Source organism: Glycine soja, chromosome 16, assembly GCF_004193775.1.
Source record: "Glycine soja cultivar W05 chromosome 16, ASM419377v2, whole genome shotgun sequence".
Taxonomy (NCBI): domain Eukaryota; kingdom Viridiplantae; phylum Streptophyta; class Magnoliopsida; order Fabales; family Fabaceae; genus Glycine; species Glycine soja.
In genome coordinates, this window is record NC_041017.1 from 21,980,858 (window position 1) to 21,995,250 (window position 14,393).

The 14,393-nt window shown below is 36.8% G+C and overlaps 1 protein-coding gene across 1 annotated transcript; it reads right to left on the reverse strand.

Annotated features, from left to right (window-relative positions):
* Window positions 1–4,367: 4,367 nt before the first annotated feature.
* Window positions 4,368–6,314, reverse strand: LOC114390996 (pentatricopeptide repeat-containing protein At1g77360, mitochondrial-like). The gene has a single exon (XM_028351974.1). The coding sequence runs from the start codon at window positions 6,017–6,019 to the stop codon at window positions 4,541–4,543; it is 1,479 nt and encodes a 492-aa protein (XP_028207775.1). The 5' UTR covers window positions 6,020–6,314; the 3' UTR covers window positions 4,368–4,540.
* Window positions 6,315–14,393: the final 8,079 nt, after the last annotated feature.

Here is a 14,393-nt window from a genome sequence, read left to right on the forward strand (position 1 = left end):
ATATACATATATATATACTCATTGAAATTGAAAAAAAAAACAAAAGAGGACTGGACAGGAAAAAAAAATTGTGGTGTCAAATAGGAAAAAAAATAAAAATGGGACTGTCAAAAGTAAAAAGAGGGTGTCAATTAGCAAAAGGAAAAAAAAAGCTGCAGACACAAAAAAGGGGTGTCAAACAGCAAAAACAAAACAAAAAAAATTACACCTTGCACGCACCACTTCTCAAAGGTCCAGCGGGAGGTCAGGTCAGCCCATTTCTTCTCATCCCATGTACACAGAGGAAAATATCGTCGTCGGCGCCCATTTCTTCTCATCCCATTTCTTCGGGCTCAGAAGCTCATTCCGAACCTTCGGCTGACTCATCGTCGGCGCCTTCCGCCCAAGATCTTCGAAAGGAAGATCTGATTCGAGAGAATTTGCACCTTAGAAAGGGTGACCTCGCACAAGGCCAATCGGTCCCGGAAGTGCGAAACTGCTTCGTGCGCGTTGTCACCGCCGTTCGTGCCGGTGCTTGTCGCCGCCCTTCATGCCGGTGCTCGTCGCCACCCTTCGTGCCGGTGCTCATCGCCGCCCTTCGTGCCGGTGCTTGTTGCCGCCGTGGGGTCATCACTGTCAGCCCAACACCTACTGCAGAAAAAAACAAAAAGAAAACGCTATTTTCCGCCATGCCGCCATAACCGCCATGACCGTCATGGCTATGGCGGCCGCCATTCGAAACCCGCCACGCCACCGCTATTCGGTGGCGTTTTTTCAAAAAACCGCCACGCCTTTCCGCCATGGCGCCGCCATGGCCGCTTTTTAACAACACTGTTACTAATGCATGTATTAGAAAAAGACTGTGAATGTTAGGCTACAAGAGTCAACAAGAGAAAAATGTGGGAGTAGCAAAAATAAAAATGTCAAGATAAATCCTAAATGAATGGTCAATCAAAAAAGGAAAAAATACAAAATTATCTATATTCAAGGATTTATTGGTGTGGTACCAATTGAGAAAAAGATAAACAATTGATTAAGATGGTTTGGATACGGGCCAAAATGTCAATAGAACCACCAATAAGGATTAAATTGCATGGTTTTTAGTCATTTGAAAACAGGGAAAGGGAGACCAGGAAAGACATTGGATGAAATTGTTAAGAGGAGCCTCATGATGAATAATATTCCTGAGAATTTGGTCTTTAACTTATCCCGATTACATTGTGAGATCCATGTAACTAACCTCACTTAGTGGATTTTTGTAATTGTATTATAAAAAAGAATGTTTTAGTTTTTTTTTTTGAAAGGCCAAGATAAATTATATTATATAATAAAAGTACCAGAGGTACTACATATTACAAATAGGATCCTGAAAGATCAGGAAATATAACCCCCTACACGAATGAAAATCCTAAAAACAGAAGCTTTAGCTAAAAGCTGTGGACATATTTGAAGACCAACAATAATAAGGAATCTGGAAGTTCCTTTCCCACCCCCTCAGCCAGGTCCATAATAGGAACAAGGAGTTATCTTGCAGCCTAGTAATATCAAAATCTTGATTCTGAAAAATGATATCATTCCTGAGCCTCCAAATTGAAAGTGTAGCTGCTATCCACCACATTATCCTTCTTGTATTAGAGACCTTTGATGCTGCTGAGGAATAATGCTGGAGAAAATTATCCATTGGCCTACAGTGAAACACCTTGTCTTCCTTTACCCAAGATAAAAATTCCCACCACATAGGCATAATTTTGCCACAAGTGAAAAATAAGTGGGATGCAGTTTCAGGTTGACTATGGCAGAAAGGACATAAATCATTATCCACCTGAATTTGCCTCTTGGTCAGATTGTCCTTCGTGGGAAGTCTATCCCAAAGTAACCTCCAAGCAAAGGATAGGGCTTTAGGAGGGGCTTTGGTCTCCCAAAGATTCTTGAATCCCAGGTGCTGACCTTCATCATGAAGTTCAGGTTTAATAACTTGATAGACAGATTTAGTTGAGATAATCCCAGTGGATTCAGCTCTCCAAACCCAGGTGTCATTGAGATTGTTGTTTAAACTGACTTGGTGGATGTGATCAATGAATTTAGAAGCTAACTGCACCTCGTTATCAAACAAGTGTCTTCTCCAAACCATGTTCCAAACCCACCCATTCTCTGTCCAAGATCCCACCTCTGCTACCCTAAAGTCTCTTTGAGAAGAAATGTTGAACATTTCAGGGAATTGGTCCTTGAGAGAAACTCCTTCATCACCCCAAGGATCTTCCCAAAAGAGGAACTTGTCACCTCTCCCCAGCTTCCACCTGATTTGGTTAGCAGCATTGATCACATTCTGATGCTGAAAGATGACCCTTAAGTCAGCCCACCAAGTAGAAAAGTACTGTTTTCTAGGCCCATGCTCCAATCCTCTCCAGCCATTGTACTTAGAGATCAAAATTCTGGTCCAAAGTTGGTCTGGTTGTTGAAACATCATCCACTTCCATTTGAACAGAAGAGCCTGGTTGAGACTTTGAATATCTCGGATCCCCAACCCACCCTTATGTTTAGGAGAGCAACACTGTCTCCAAGACACCCAAGCAATCTTCCTTCCTTCTTGCTTTCCCCCCCAAAGGAATTTCCTTTGAATGGCAGAAATCTTATGAATGATAGCTGAAGGGACCCTGAAAAAAGACAGGAAAAAAAGAGGTAATGCTGTTAGGACAGCATTGATGAGTGTGATCCTACCAGCCAAAGAAATAAATCTCTGATTCCATTTGCTCAGCTTAGCCTCAATCTTCCTTATGACAGGATCCCAGACCACCCTCCTTCTAGGATTAGCACCCACTGGAATTCCAAGATAGCAAAAGGGAAGTTGCAGTAAATCACAATTGAGATAAGTAGCAGCAGAATTGCACCAAACCATAGATTGGCCAACAGCACCGAACTGGCTTTTAGCAAAGTTGATCCTTAGCCCAGAAGCCATGTCAAAGCTTCTAAGAATGGTCTTCACTACTCTGACATTTTCCATGGAAGCTTCTCCAAAAAACACAGTGTCGTCAGCATATTGAAGAACGTTCACAGGAACTTTGTTCTTCCCCACCAAAAAGCTTCTGAATTTATTTTGAGAAATTGCTTCTCTCATCAGTCCTGTCAATCCCTCAGCCACTAGATCAAAGAGGAAAGGTGCCAAGGGGTCACCTTGTCTCAGCCCTCTTTGAAATGCATATCAGTGTTATCAATTGCAGATTGCGGAAATGGCGGAAAGCCAATAATTTTTTCTATATGATATAGTGGATATCGTCGCTAACATATAGCGAAAGTTACATAACAGTTGAAATATAAGATATATATCAATTATATATGCATAAAAAAATTATGTTGTATGTAAATAATATTAAAATACATGAAAATTGACATAATGTTAACTCAAAAGTTCAGTTACCTGAAGATTCGCAAGAGACGACAAGAGGATGCAAGACACATGCCACAACCACAACAATGATAGTGGCCGCAATAGTGGATGGGGTCACAATCACGGATCTGAGAAATTCCACTATGCAATAGCGCTATAGCACTGCTACAGCTATTTAACGTTGTTCATAAAATATTTGAAATGCGAATATAAGTGTATGAAACTGACAAGATAACAAAAAGTAAAACCCTCCTCAGAGGCATGTAAACGGAGCCACTAATGGAGCTTTATCACATAATCCAATTTGGGAGCAAGTTATGGTCCACCAAATCATGGCCATATTTACAGAACCAAGACAATGAAACCAATAATATAATAATACAGAACTTGATAGACAATAGCAAGAGGCGCATGAATTAAAGCTCACATATAGGCACAACAACTGTGTGGGGTATGGTAAGGGAAGAGAGTGCCATTTATATATAGATATAAGTATAAATAAGAATTAGGATGATCTTGTTATTTTCAAATATTTGGGGACTCTGTTAGGTGAGGTGTATGATCCTTGTTCTTATATCTACTACTTTGGAAGATTTTTGGTTCTATAAAATTACCATGTAGAAATATGAAACAAAGAAACTCAATTTGCCACTTTGTTCTAAGATGCACGGTTTTAATGAAAAGGGCCAAAAAGAACAACACGTACCACAAAATGTGATCCAAAATTTGGAGAGATATTTGCAAGGATCACAATCATAAACTGAAAGCCCAGTGCAAATAATTACAGAAAGCATTATATTCTTACTAAACATTTTATATTACGATCATGCAGTCATGAATACTTAACTCGAAAAAATCTGTATGCAAATCGACTATTATTCATGAACTACTAATAAGTTCATCCCAAGTTGCAGTGTGACAAGCCTAAACAATATTAATACGAACATTCAATATAAGGAGAAGAAAAAGAATTAGATAGGAAATATACTACTAGGAAAAAAAAGACTATCAAAAGGAAAGGCTACCATGGAGTGCATATGATGAAACTTGTGAAACACCATATTTAAGGCAATGCCAAAACGGTCAAGAACAAGCAAAGCCTGCCTGCCTGTCTTTGGCAACAAAGGTTGAACAGCCAAAAATTTTAAAACAAAGAAATGCAAATTAGTTTTGGGATTACAACTGGACATGAGCTTTCCATCTCCTATAAAGACTATCATATCTGTCTCTTGCACTTCTACCTTCTTTATAGAAGGCATCCTTCAGTATGCTCATTGTAGATTGATATATATTAATCCTTCTATCAAGAATGTCCTCAGCAAACCTCTTCACCTCCGTGAATCTACTCATGTTACAAAGACCAATGAGCAATGCATTCGCACTTTCATCTAGTGGCTTGACACGATTCTCAACAACATAACTCCAAATCTCATGTGCTGCTTCGGGGTCATCACAATCAAACAGCATCGCGATGGCTGCAGCGCAATTAGAGCCTGTGGGCGGCCACTCATTCTTGACCATCTCGGCAAAGAACCTCTCTGTCTCACGCGCCTTTTTGTTCTTCACCAAGCACTCGAAGATCATGTTATAAGTCAAGGAGTCTGGGAAAGCGCCATGGAAGGCCATCTCATCGAGCAGGCGAAATGCGTGGTCAACCGCAGCATTGTTGCAGAGCAGCCCAATCATGGCATTGTACATGATCAAATTAGGCACTAGTTCACCACTCACCATTACATCCCACACGGGGACAGCGTGATCAGCATCGTTTTGCTTGACAAGAAAGTCAAGTGCAGTGGTAAAGAATTTCAAACCTGGGAAGCAGTCGTGGTCCTTCATGACCTGAAGGAACCTCACAACATCATCCATGAGCCCAGCGCGAAGGAGGGTCATCAAAAACGCATCGTAGGCAGCAACATTGTCCTTGTTCCAGCCAATGTGGGCCACCATGTCCCCAAAGGTGGTCTTAGCTTTGGCAGCATTGCCTTCCTTCTCCCACCCTTCGAGCAAAATGGCGAAGGTGTCGCCGTCCGGTGGCACCTTCGCCTTGATCCCCTCGAAGAATTCGAGGCCAAAGGAGGTTTGGTTGTCCTCGCTGCAAATGGCGCTGAGGAGCGAGTTAACGGCGACCACGTCCTGCTTGACACCGTACCTGTCCATCACGTCGAAGCTCATAACGGCCTCGTTAAACCTAGCGGCGGTGCAGTAGCTCTGGAAAACGGAGGCGAAAGTGGATAGTGAAAGCTTTTGCTCCTGTTTCATGGACCTAACGGCGTCCCACATGGGCTCGAAGAGCTGGTTTTTACCCAGCAGGTCAACCATCAAGTTCCACGTGTGGACAGGGTGCTTCTTCCCGCGCCCAGCCCATCGAAAGAACTTGACGGCCGAGGAGGGGTAATTGTACGAGAGTCTCAGGACCTCGTTCGTGCACTCTTCCTCGGGGACAATTCCCGAGGAGGAGAGCGCCGATTCGATGTCCTGAGGGGAGCTTCGGGTGAGGATGTCGCACAGGGCACGCGCCGTGGAGGAGACGTTGGGCGCGTCGAGGTGGGAGGGAAATTGGTTCGGTTGGGGCGGTTTTGTAGGGTTTTTCGATGGGTGTTTTAAGTCCCTTGACCTACCTGGGTTTTCTGCCAGTGCCTCCATCTCGTGACTCATGAATTAATGGGTCTGGGTCGGGGCATCGAGAGGGTTTTCAAAAACGCTGGAAGAGACGAGTTTGTTTTGATTGGATTGGATTCGGATGGTGTTTGAAATTGGAATGTGAAGGCAGAGAGAGAAAATTTGGATTTGGAGGTTGATTGCGAAGAGGAGAATGGGGTTTTGATGGTGGTTCAGACTAGTTCAGTGTAGTGACCCTCGCGGCAACAAACTGAACAAAGAATGATTTGTGTTGTGTTCTTCTTGCAAATTTTCTTCTACGCCCAATATTTTTGTAAAAATTCCAAAATTATTGCTATTAACTTCTTCTTCTTCATACTTCTTTGTTATTTTCTTAATACACAATTCATTTTCGTGAGTCGTGATCAAGGTTAGTTTTTTCTTTCAACTTGGATTTATGCTAATAAGCATATGGATCTGTAATCCGTAAGAGTCATATAAATTAATAATTTATAAATATGACAGATTGTTAATTCGTATAACCTAAACAATTTTCAAAATTAAAAAAAATAATTTTTAATATTTTTTTTATAAATTTAGTTATAGTTTTTTTATAATATTTGTGGAAATATTATTACATTAACTAGTTATGCAAGTGTATAAAATATGAAAATTTAGATATAAATTTTTATATATATGCTTATGAATTTAATATAATATATTTGTATATGTAGTAAAAAACTAATAAAATTGTGTGATAGTATGTTAAAAAACATATTTATGGATATATCGACATACTTATGTAGTGTAGAATATTTTAAAATAAATTTTAACATGAAAGTTATTTAAAATAAATAGATTTATTTATAAATAATTAGAATTATGTATGAGGTTGTTAGTTTGTCATTGATTTTTTTTCAATGTTTTGTTAAGATGGACGAAGATCAATGGATATGTGACAACATACTATCGGAAGAAGTTAATGTGAATGAAGACAATGGAGAGGAACGTGATGTGTTTGAAAATATTGATTGTTCTGATGCCTTCAATACTTATCATGTATTGATATGATTTTGTATTTTGTTAAAGTAAGTAAATGAATATCCCTTGAAGACTAAAGATGTATTATCACTTTTGTAGATGTTTGCTACCCGTGATGACGTTTTGCATAGGGCTTGCTTTGTTGCGTATGATATTTGTTTTGTGGCGGTGATAATGAGGTTAAACACAAATACTGGAAAGAGAGGAAGGACCTCATATATTTTAATTGGTTGTGAGAGGAGTGTAAAATATAGGACATACAAGAAAGATTTAGTATGAACAGTTACTAGTAATAGAAAATGTGTGGTGTCCCTTTAAGTTGTGAGCAAAACTAGTGTTGGGAGGTGAATGATGGATGGTGAAATTAATATGTAGGAGTCATAATCATGCATTGGCTAAGTCATTTATTGGACATCCATATGCTAATCGACTAACTAAGGATGAGAAGATTCTTATTGGTGATATGACAAAGTCAATGGTCAAACTAAAGAATATCCTTTTGACGTTGAAGGAGCACAATGCCACCAATTGTACAACAATGAAACAAGTATACAATGCAAGATATACATACCGTTCTTCTATAAGAGGAAGTAATAGTTAAATGCAACAACTAATGAAACTTCTTGAATGCAATTAGTATATTCATTAGCATAGACTGAAGGATGAAAATGTTGTACATGATATATTTTGGAGTCATCATGATGTAGTGAAATTAACCAATGCTTGTAATTAATTTGGTATTTCTCATAGATAGTACAAACAAAACAAATAGATATAGACTGTCTTTACTTGACATTGTTGGCGTGACACCAATTGAGATGACATTTTCAATTGCATTTGCCTATTTGGAGGGAGAACGTATAAACAATGTTGTTTGGGCTCTGGAATGGTTTCGAGGTATTTTTATGAGACGTGATATAATCCCTCAAGTTATTGTTACCAATAAAAATTCAACATTGATGAATGCAGTGAAAATTGTTTGCCCTGAGGCAACCAACTTGTTGTATTGGTTTCACATTGATAAGAATGTGAAGGCAAAATGTACAGCCCATGTGGGTAAAAAAAATGCATGAGATTATGTCATGGAAGCATGAGGGAGTTTGGTGGATTGTCTTTCTGAGCAAGAGTTCGATGACTGCCTTAGAGCATCTTTAGTGTCAGATCTTAAGTAAGGATCTTGTGCTTAAAGATCCGGTCTTGCAGAGATCTTGCATATAATTATTATGTTCTCAATCTTATTAATGGTTGGTTTGTTGTTGTTCGCTTTATTATTTGTCCTTTTTTTATTTATAAAATCCTATTCTAAAAGTTTGGTGCATTAGTTATTTTTATCCTATAATACCCTTAATTAATTACAACATTCTTTTACCAAGCATTAATTACTCCTTGGTAAGAAACACTTAAGTGGAGAGAGAAATGAAGGTGATTTTTGAAGAGCATTACAAATAATTTATAAATTTAACGTGATTAACTAAATTAACCATTTTTTTAAAGGGAGTGTGTGACATCCTCTACCCCGACATACATATAAATAAAAAAACATATAAAAATTTGGAATTAACTAAAATGATTTTATTCAATTAACATAAAGGATCTTATGTGAGTAAAAGGGTTACATTCGCTTTAATATTACCAAATAAACTTATTAAAAACATATCTAGCTCAAAACAAGGCCGTCAAAAGTTTACAAAAGAAATTTTGTTAAATCAGTGAGGTAAAATAAAATAACATCATGCAATTAAAATAAAAACTCATCCCCAATGTCACATTCTATCAGGACATTGTGTCCTGACATCCTCTAGCACGAGATTCTTTAAAGTCATCCACCTAATCATATACTCCCATGAACACAAGGTTCGAGATCATCACATGATCTAAACACAAATAACACACAGGGAGTGAGTTATCACATTTCTAAAAAAATATAAATAAACAAAGACGTAATCAAAATAAATTATGAAAGTATTTATAACATAGCTCAACTTAATACAATTCATGTCACTTCACCACTTTATCATTTAAAATTCATTTTTCAATCACCAATCACATTATACATGAATCACACACTCGAGTCAAAATAACACTCATCAGTTTCATAATAAACAATTAGCAAACATTATGAAACAATTATACTAAGACTCAAGCCTATATGCAATGTGGTACCATGTCAGTGAAAAACCACAGTGGGGCGCTTAGGAGTATATAGCAAGACATACCACACAATGAGTATGTTAGGTCACTCTCACTAAGTAAAATCATAAGGTGACCAGTCAGGGTCACTCTGTTTTTATAAATTTAGTTATATGCTTAAAGGAGCACTCAAATCGAGTGTCTTTACCTTCAAGGCCTAGACTCCGAAGAATCCATTAGGGCTTGACCTTCTTGATTCAGGTCCAACCCCTAAAATAATTTTTGCATGCAAACACTGCTCATGAATTATACAATATCCAAGACCTCACACTCATGTTTCAAACACGTTTAACACATTGTGCTACAATTTAACACTTTAGGTTCCTAACTAGGAATCCTACATTTTCCCTTTAACACTGCGCATAAACACTTTTCTCAAGGTAAACACCAGTCGAGTTATTGTATAATTCACAGCTTATAACACAAGTATTGTCACATCAAGTGTTAACCACATACTTATTCACAACCAAATCTCATGTCCATAATTTAAAATTTCATAATGTCACAATCCACCATCACATGTTTACGTATATCTCACAAATTAACACACGTTCAACTTTGCACTTATACTCAATCTCAATAACAATATTATGATCTCAATGCAACATGTTATCTCACAATTCATCACATATTCAATTTATCACTTACACACAATTTCAATAACAATTTTATGATTACAATATAACAATCTCCCAATTATAATCATACATGAAGAATTACAATACAATAAACATCCCAAAGTAAATCACAATTTGATCCCCTACACATGCTCATTCTAACCCCAATTGCGATAAACTCATCCCTTACCTCTAAGCGGGATCACATGTGTAGTTTGACAGTGATAGCAACATCTCTAGCAGTTCCCTAAGATTCCTTGAGCTTTTCCTCTGTTTCCTCTGTTAGGGTTTCCAAGTGTTAGAGACAAGGGGAAGAGATTGTAGCCTCCATTTTACTGTCAACGTGTGAGACTAATTTCTCTCTTTAGAAAAATTATTTAGAAAATCTCAACGGTGACAATGTGGGAATATGTTTTTTTAAGGAGATTTCCAAATTTCATGACAATCCAACGGTTGAAGAGTTCGAGATCATAGTTTTATTGGGATAGGTTTTGGGTGTCTATGGGAAAAGAGAAAGCTCAGTGGGAGGGACATTTCTTCCACCAAAGATATTATCCCAAGAATCCCAATGGTGGTTGTGTGCAAAAATAAGTTCCACCCGAGGAGACAAAATTTCAAGATGATCCAATGGTTAACAAGTCCGGGATTTTCATTTTACTGAGAAATGTTTGAGTGTATATGAGAAAAAGAGAGAATTTTGGAAAAAGAAGAAGGAAAAATGGATTTGAGAAGAAGAAAAAGCGTAGAGACATGTCGTAAATGTAAGGATTGACCTATTACGTCTCTATTTATTGCTAGAATACTCTGGGCCTTTTATTTACTCTATTTTTTCTTTATTTATTTATTTTATAAAATGAATTCTATTTTATTTTCTGTCAAATGAATAAATAAAATGTCCATTTTATTTCCCTTCAAATCATTATCTTAATTGATAAAGTTATTTCTCCTTATTTATTTAATTATAAAAATCTCATCATTTTTCTAAAACTCTATTTGTTTTTAAATAAAAAATATTTTTAATTTATTTTACGAAAAATAGGATGTTACAGGGGTAATTTGAAAGAATCTTATATATAGGGACAAAGGTGGTACTATTTTCTAGAACACTATTCTATTACACACAAGCTTACACTTGGAGTTCCCTTGCCTCCCATTAAGGACACGATTTGCATGCACAATTCAATTCAAGAATACATATAAATGAGCAATAAGTAGGTATTAAATCACAATAATCCAATAATTCAATTATAGGGTCTAGTGGTCTCCCTTTAGGGTAGTACCACTTAATCATGAGTTCAATTTTTTTTTGAAAGAAATCATGAGTTCAATTAATCATAATAATATTAAATTTTTTTGTAGCATAGCATTTCAACTTAAAATCTCATAGGAATTTATATAGACATTCAACATCATGCATATTTCAACATATAAATTTAGTTTCCCAAAATTCAACACTAAAAATATTATTTTTAATTTAATTATTGTTGCTGGACTAACTCTATAACCCACAATTTTGGATTTTTGAAAAATTAAATCAACTCAATAATGAGATATTTTGTAGGAACCATCTCCAACATTAGTATTACCATATATAATTTTCCAAAGATTTATAAAGCACTAAAAAGGCCATTGTTTTTAATTATTTACATTGTTGACATAAAACATTGGACTAAGTCCATGCATGTGAGAGAGCATCTAGGATCCAATAAGGACTCGGTTATGGGATTTGGATAGGTTGACAAATGAAGCTCTTGATGATGTGGTTGCCAATGAAAAAGTTGATGGAGTTGTGATAATGCTCGACAATAGTGACTAAAAAAGTCACAAAAGTTGCAGAAATGGGTCATGAAAAGAAGGGCAACAAGCATAAAGGTTCTACAGGGATAATGGGTCCTCAATGAGGCACAAAAATAGTGCTTATTATAGACTAATTACATTAATTGTATATGAATAGATGATATTCTATTTTCTTTAAAGCAAAGGTTATGTGCCTATAAATCGTAATTTTTAATAAACTAGAATATTATATTATGATTTTCAACACTTTCAATTTATCCCCCACCATTTCCCGCGCTTTCTATTTCCCCTTTATCTTTATTTCTGTGATAAACCATATTTTGAGTGATGTTTTGTGCATTTTTATGCCATTTTGCAGGTATTTTCGTGGCAAAACTCACATTTGGACACTAGTCTTGCATTGTAGGAGTAAAGCCACAATTAAGTGAAAGAGTTAGAAATCGCATGATTTTAAGAAGATCTAAAGATATTGCACTTGATCACGGATGTGGTATATTGACCATGATTGTGGTAATCAACACAACCACATTGAAGTGATAAAAACCCTTCAGAACAATGCCAATATCCGACAACCACGTTTGGTCAATTCATGAGAGCCATGGTCAAATCATGAGGGCATGGTCAACTCATTAGGGTCGTGGTAAACTCATGAGGGCCATGGTCAACCAAGAGGGATTAAATCATGAGGGTCATAATCAACCAAGAGGGTCATGGTCAATCCATAATGGCCCAAGGTTTTAGCGTCACTTCTGACCATGACCGTGGTGCGCCATTTGTGAAAATATCTTTAGGAAGCTATATATAGGTCTCTAAGCTTTGTAAAATTCATTTTAAGTTTAATCTTGAGTTTTATTTTTTATCTTTTACGAATTTGACAGAACCTTGAGGGCTTTTGAAAGTTGAAGAGCGTGGACAACACCACTAGAATGGATTGTGATTATCATTCCTGCCGATTGGTATGTCTATGCTTACTTTTTATAAGATTGCTAGTTTTGCTCTAATCATGAGTGGCTAGTCCCCTTAGTCCGAAGGTTATGATATAACTGTCCAAATGTACTCCTCTCCTTGTTCTCAATGGAATTCCTCATTGTTTTATTAATTAATTTTCTTCCTTATTTTAATGTTTATTTGGAACTGACCATTCTAATACTTAATCGATTGCATAGTAGTGATCATATGCATATAATTAGTAGATCTAGGTAGAGAATGTTTTGTACCAAATTCACAATCAATCTATTTGTTTAATCTCCAATAGATTAGTTAATCTTTAATTAATCATCCCCAGAATTGATTTTCTCTTTTGACTTAAATTGATAGATCCATGATCAATGGGGTATTGATTTAAGACAAAGAGAATCTTCTGACCTTGATAATTGGCTTTAGTTGATTTTGAGAATTGGTAATTAACTGGGGAAGGAATTTCATTAGGACTAAGGTTGGAGGAAACTTTGTATTAGTGAGTCATAACCCCTGATCACTCTTATTATAACTCAAACTTCTCTTTATATTCATTTATTTGCTTTCTTATAAAAATCACAATCATAAAAATATTTAAATCCTTTTTAATCATCTCTACTATTAGTTTACTTAACTTTACTAATTGGGAATACAACTAGTCCTTTGGGTTTGATATTCAAACTTTCGGGTTCACTATTACTATTGCATTGGGTACACTTGCCCTTGTCTGAGTATAACATATTTTACACATTAAGTTTCTTGGTCGTTGTCGGAGACTAGTTGCAAAATTCCCAACTAGTTTAATTTTGTTAAGCCAAACAATTTTGTTCATAGAAATTATTTCTATTATTTTATTTTTATTTGCACTTGATTTTCTCCTTTATTTTGTAGTGCATGCAAACTAGGTCCCAAAATCCACCATTGCATTATGAACCTGATATTGACAACCTAATATGGAAACTTCATGCAGATGTCCGTGAAGAGAGAGAAACAACAATGGTAGTTAATTAGACTTAGATACTAATGGATTACCACACCCCTACCTAGGAGACACCAATACCATCTTACTGCTTGAGTTGCCTGAAGGAGTCATATCTGACTTCATCCATGGGTTCCTACAAATGCTGGAAAGCAACCCATTTAATGGTGTTGCTCATGAAGATCCTATGCAACACCTGAGGAAGTTCATCAAGTTGACCAACTCGATGAGACAAAATTGTGTACCAATAGAGTACATCAGGCTTTATGCTTTTCCTTTCTCTCTAAGGGGAAGGCATGAGATTGGTTGTGCTCACTACCTGAGAACAACATCACTACATGGAACTAGTGCACAAATGCCTTCTTATAAAGGTATTTCTCTCCCATGAAGATGGATAAGTACATTAGGGACATTGGAAACTTTGTGTAGAGGGAACAAAAGAGTCAAGCCTAGGAGAGATTGCAAGAGATGATTAGAAGTTGCCTACGTCATGGCTTCTCCCCATAAAGGCTAGTTAACATTTTCTGCGGTGGAGTGTCCTCACAGAACAAGACAAGTTTGGATGTTGCTTGTGGGGGTAACCTCATGTTAAAAACCCCTGCATATGCCATCATGATCATTGAAGATATGTGCTCCAACCCCTATAATAACTCATGGGATAGGAGGATTATGAAGAGAGGCATTAACCAGGTGGAGAAAGATGATTCTAAAATTAAATTGGGAAAACGTATCCAAGCTTTGAAATTGAAGATTGAGACACTTATGAGAGCTCAAGCCCAAGTCCCCTTCATTGCACCTTCATTCCCAACCTATGATAGATGTGGGATTGTGCATGGGCTAGAAGAATGCA

Bases quoted from the DNA above. Each gene is read 5' to 3' on its own strand.
- LOC114390996 (XM_028351974.1), bottom strand. From the start codon at position 6,019: ATGAGTCACGAGATGGAGGCACTGGCAGAAAACCCAGGTAGGTCAAGG.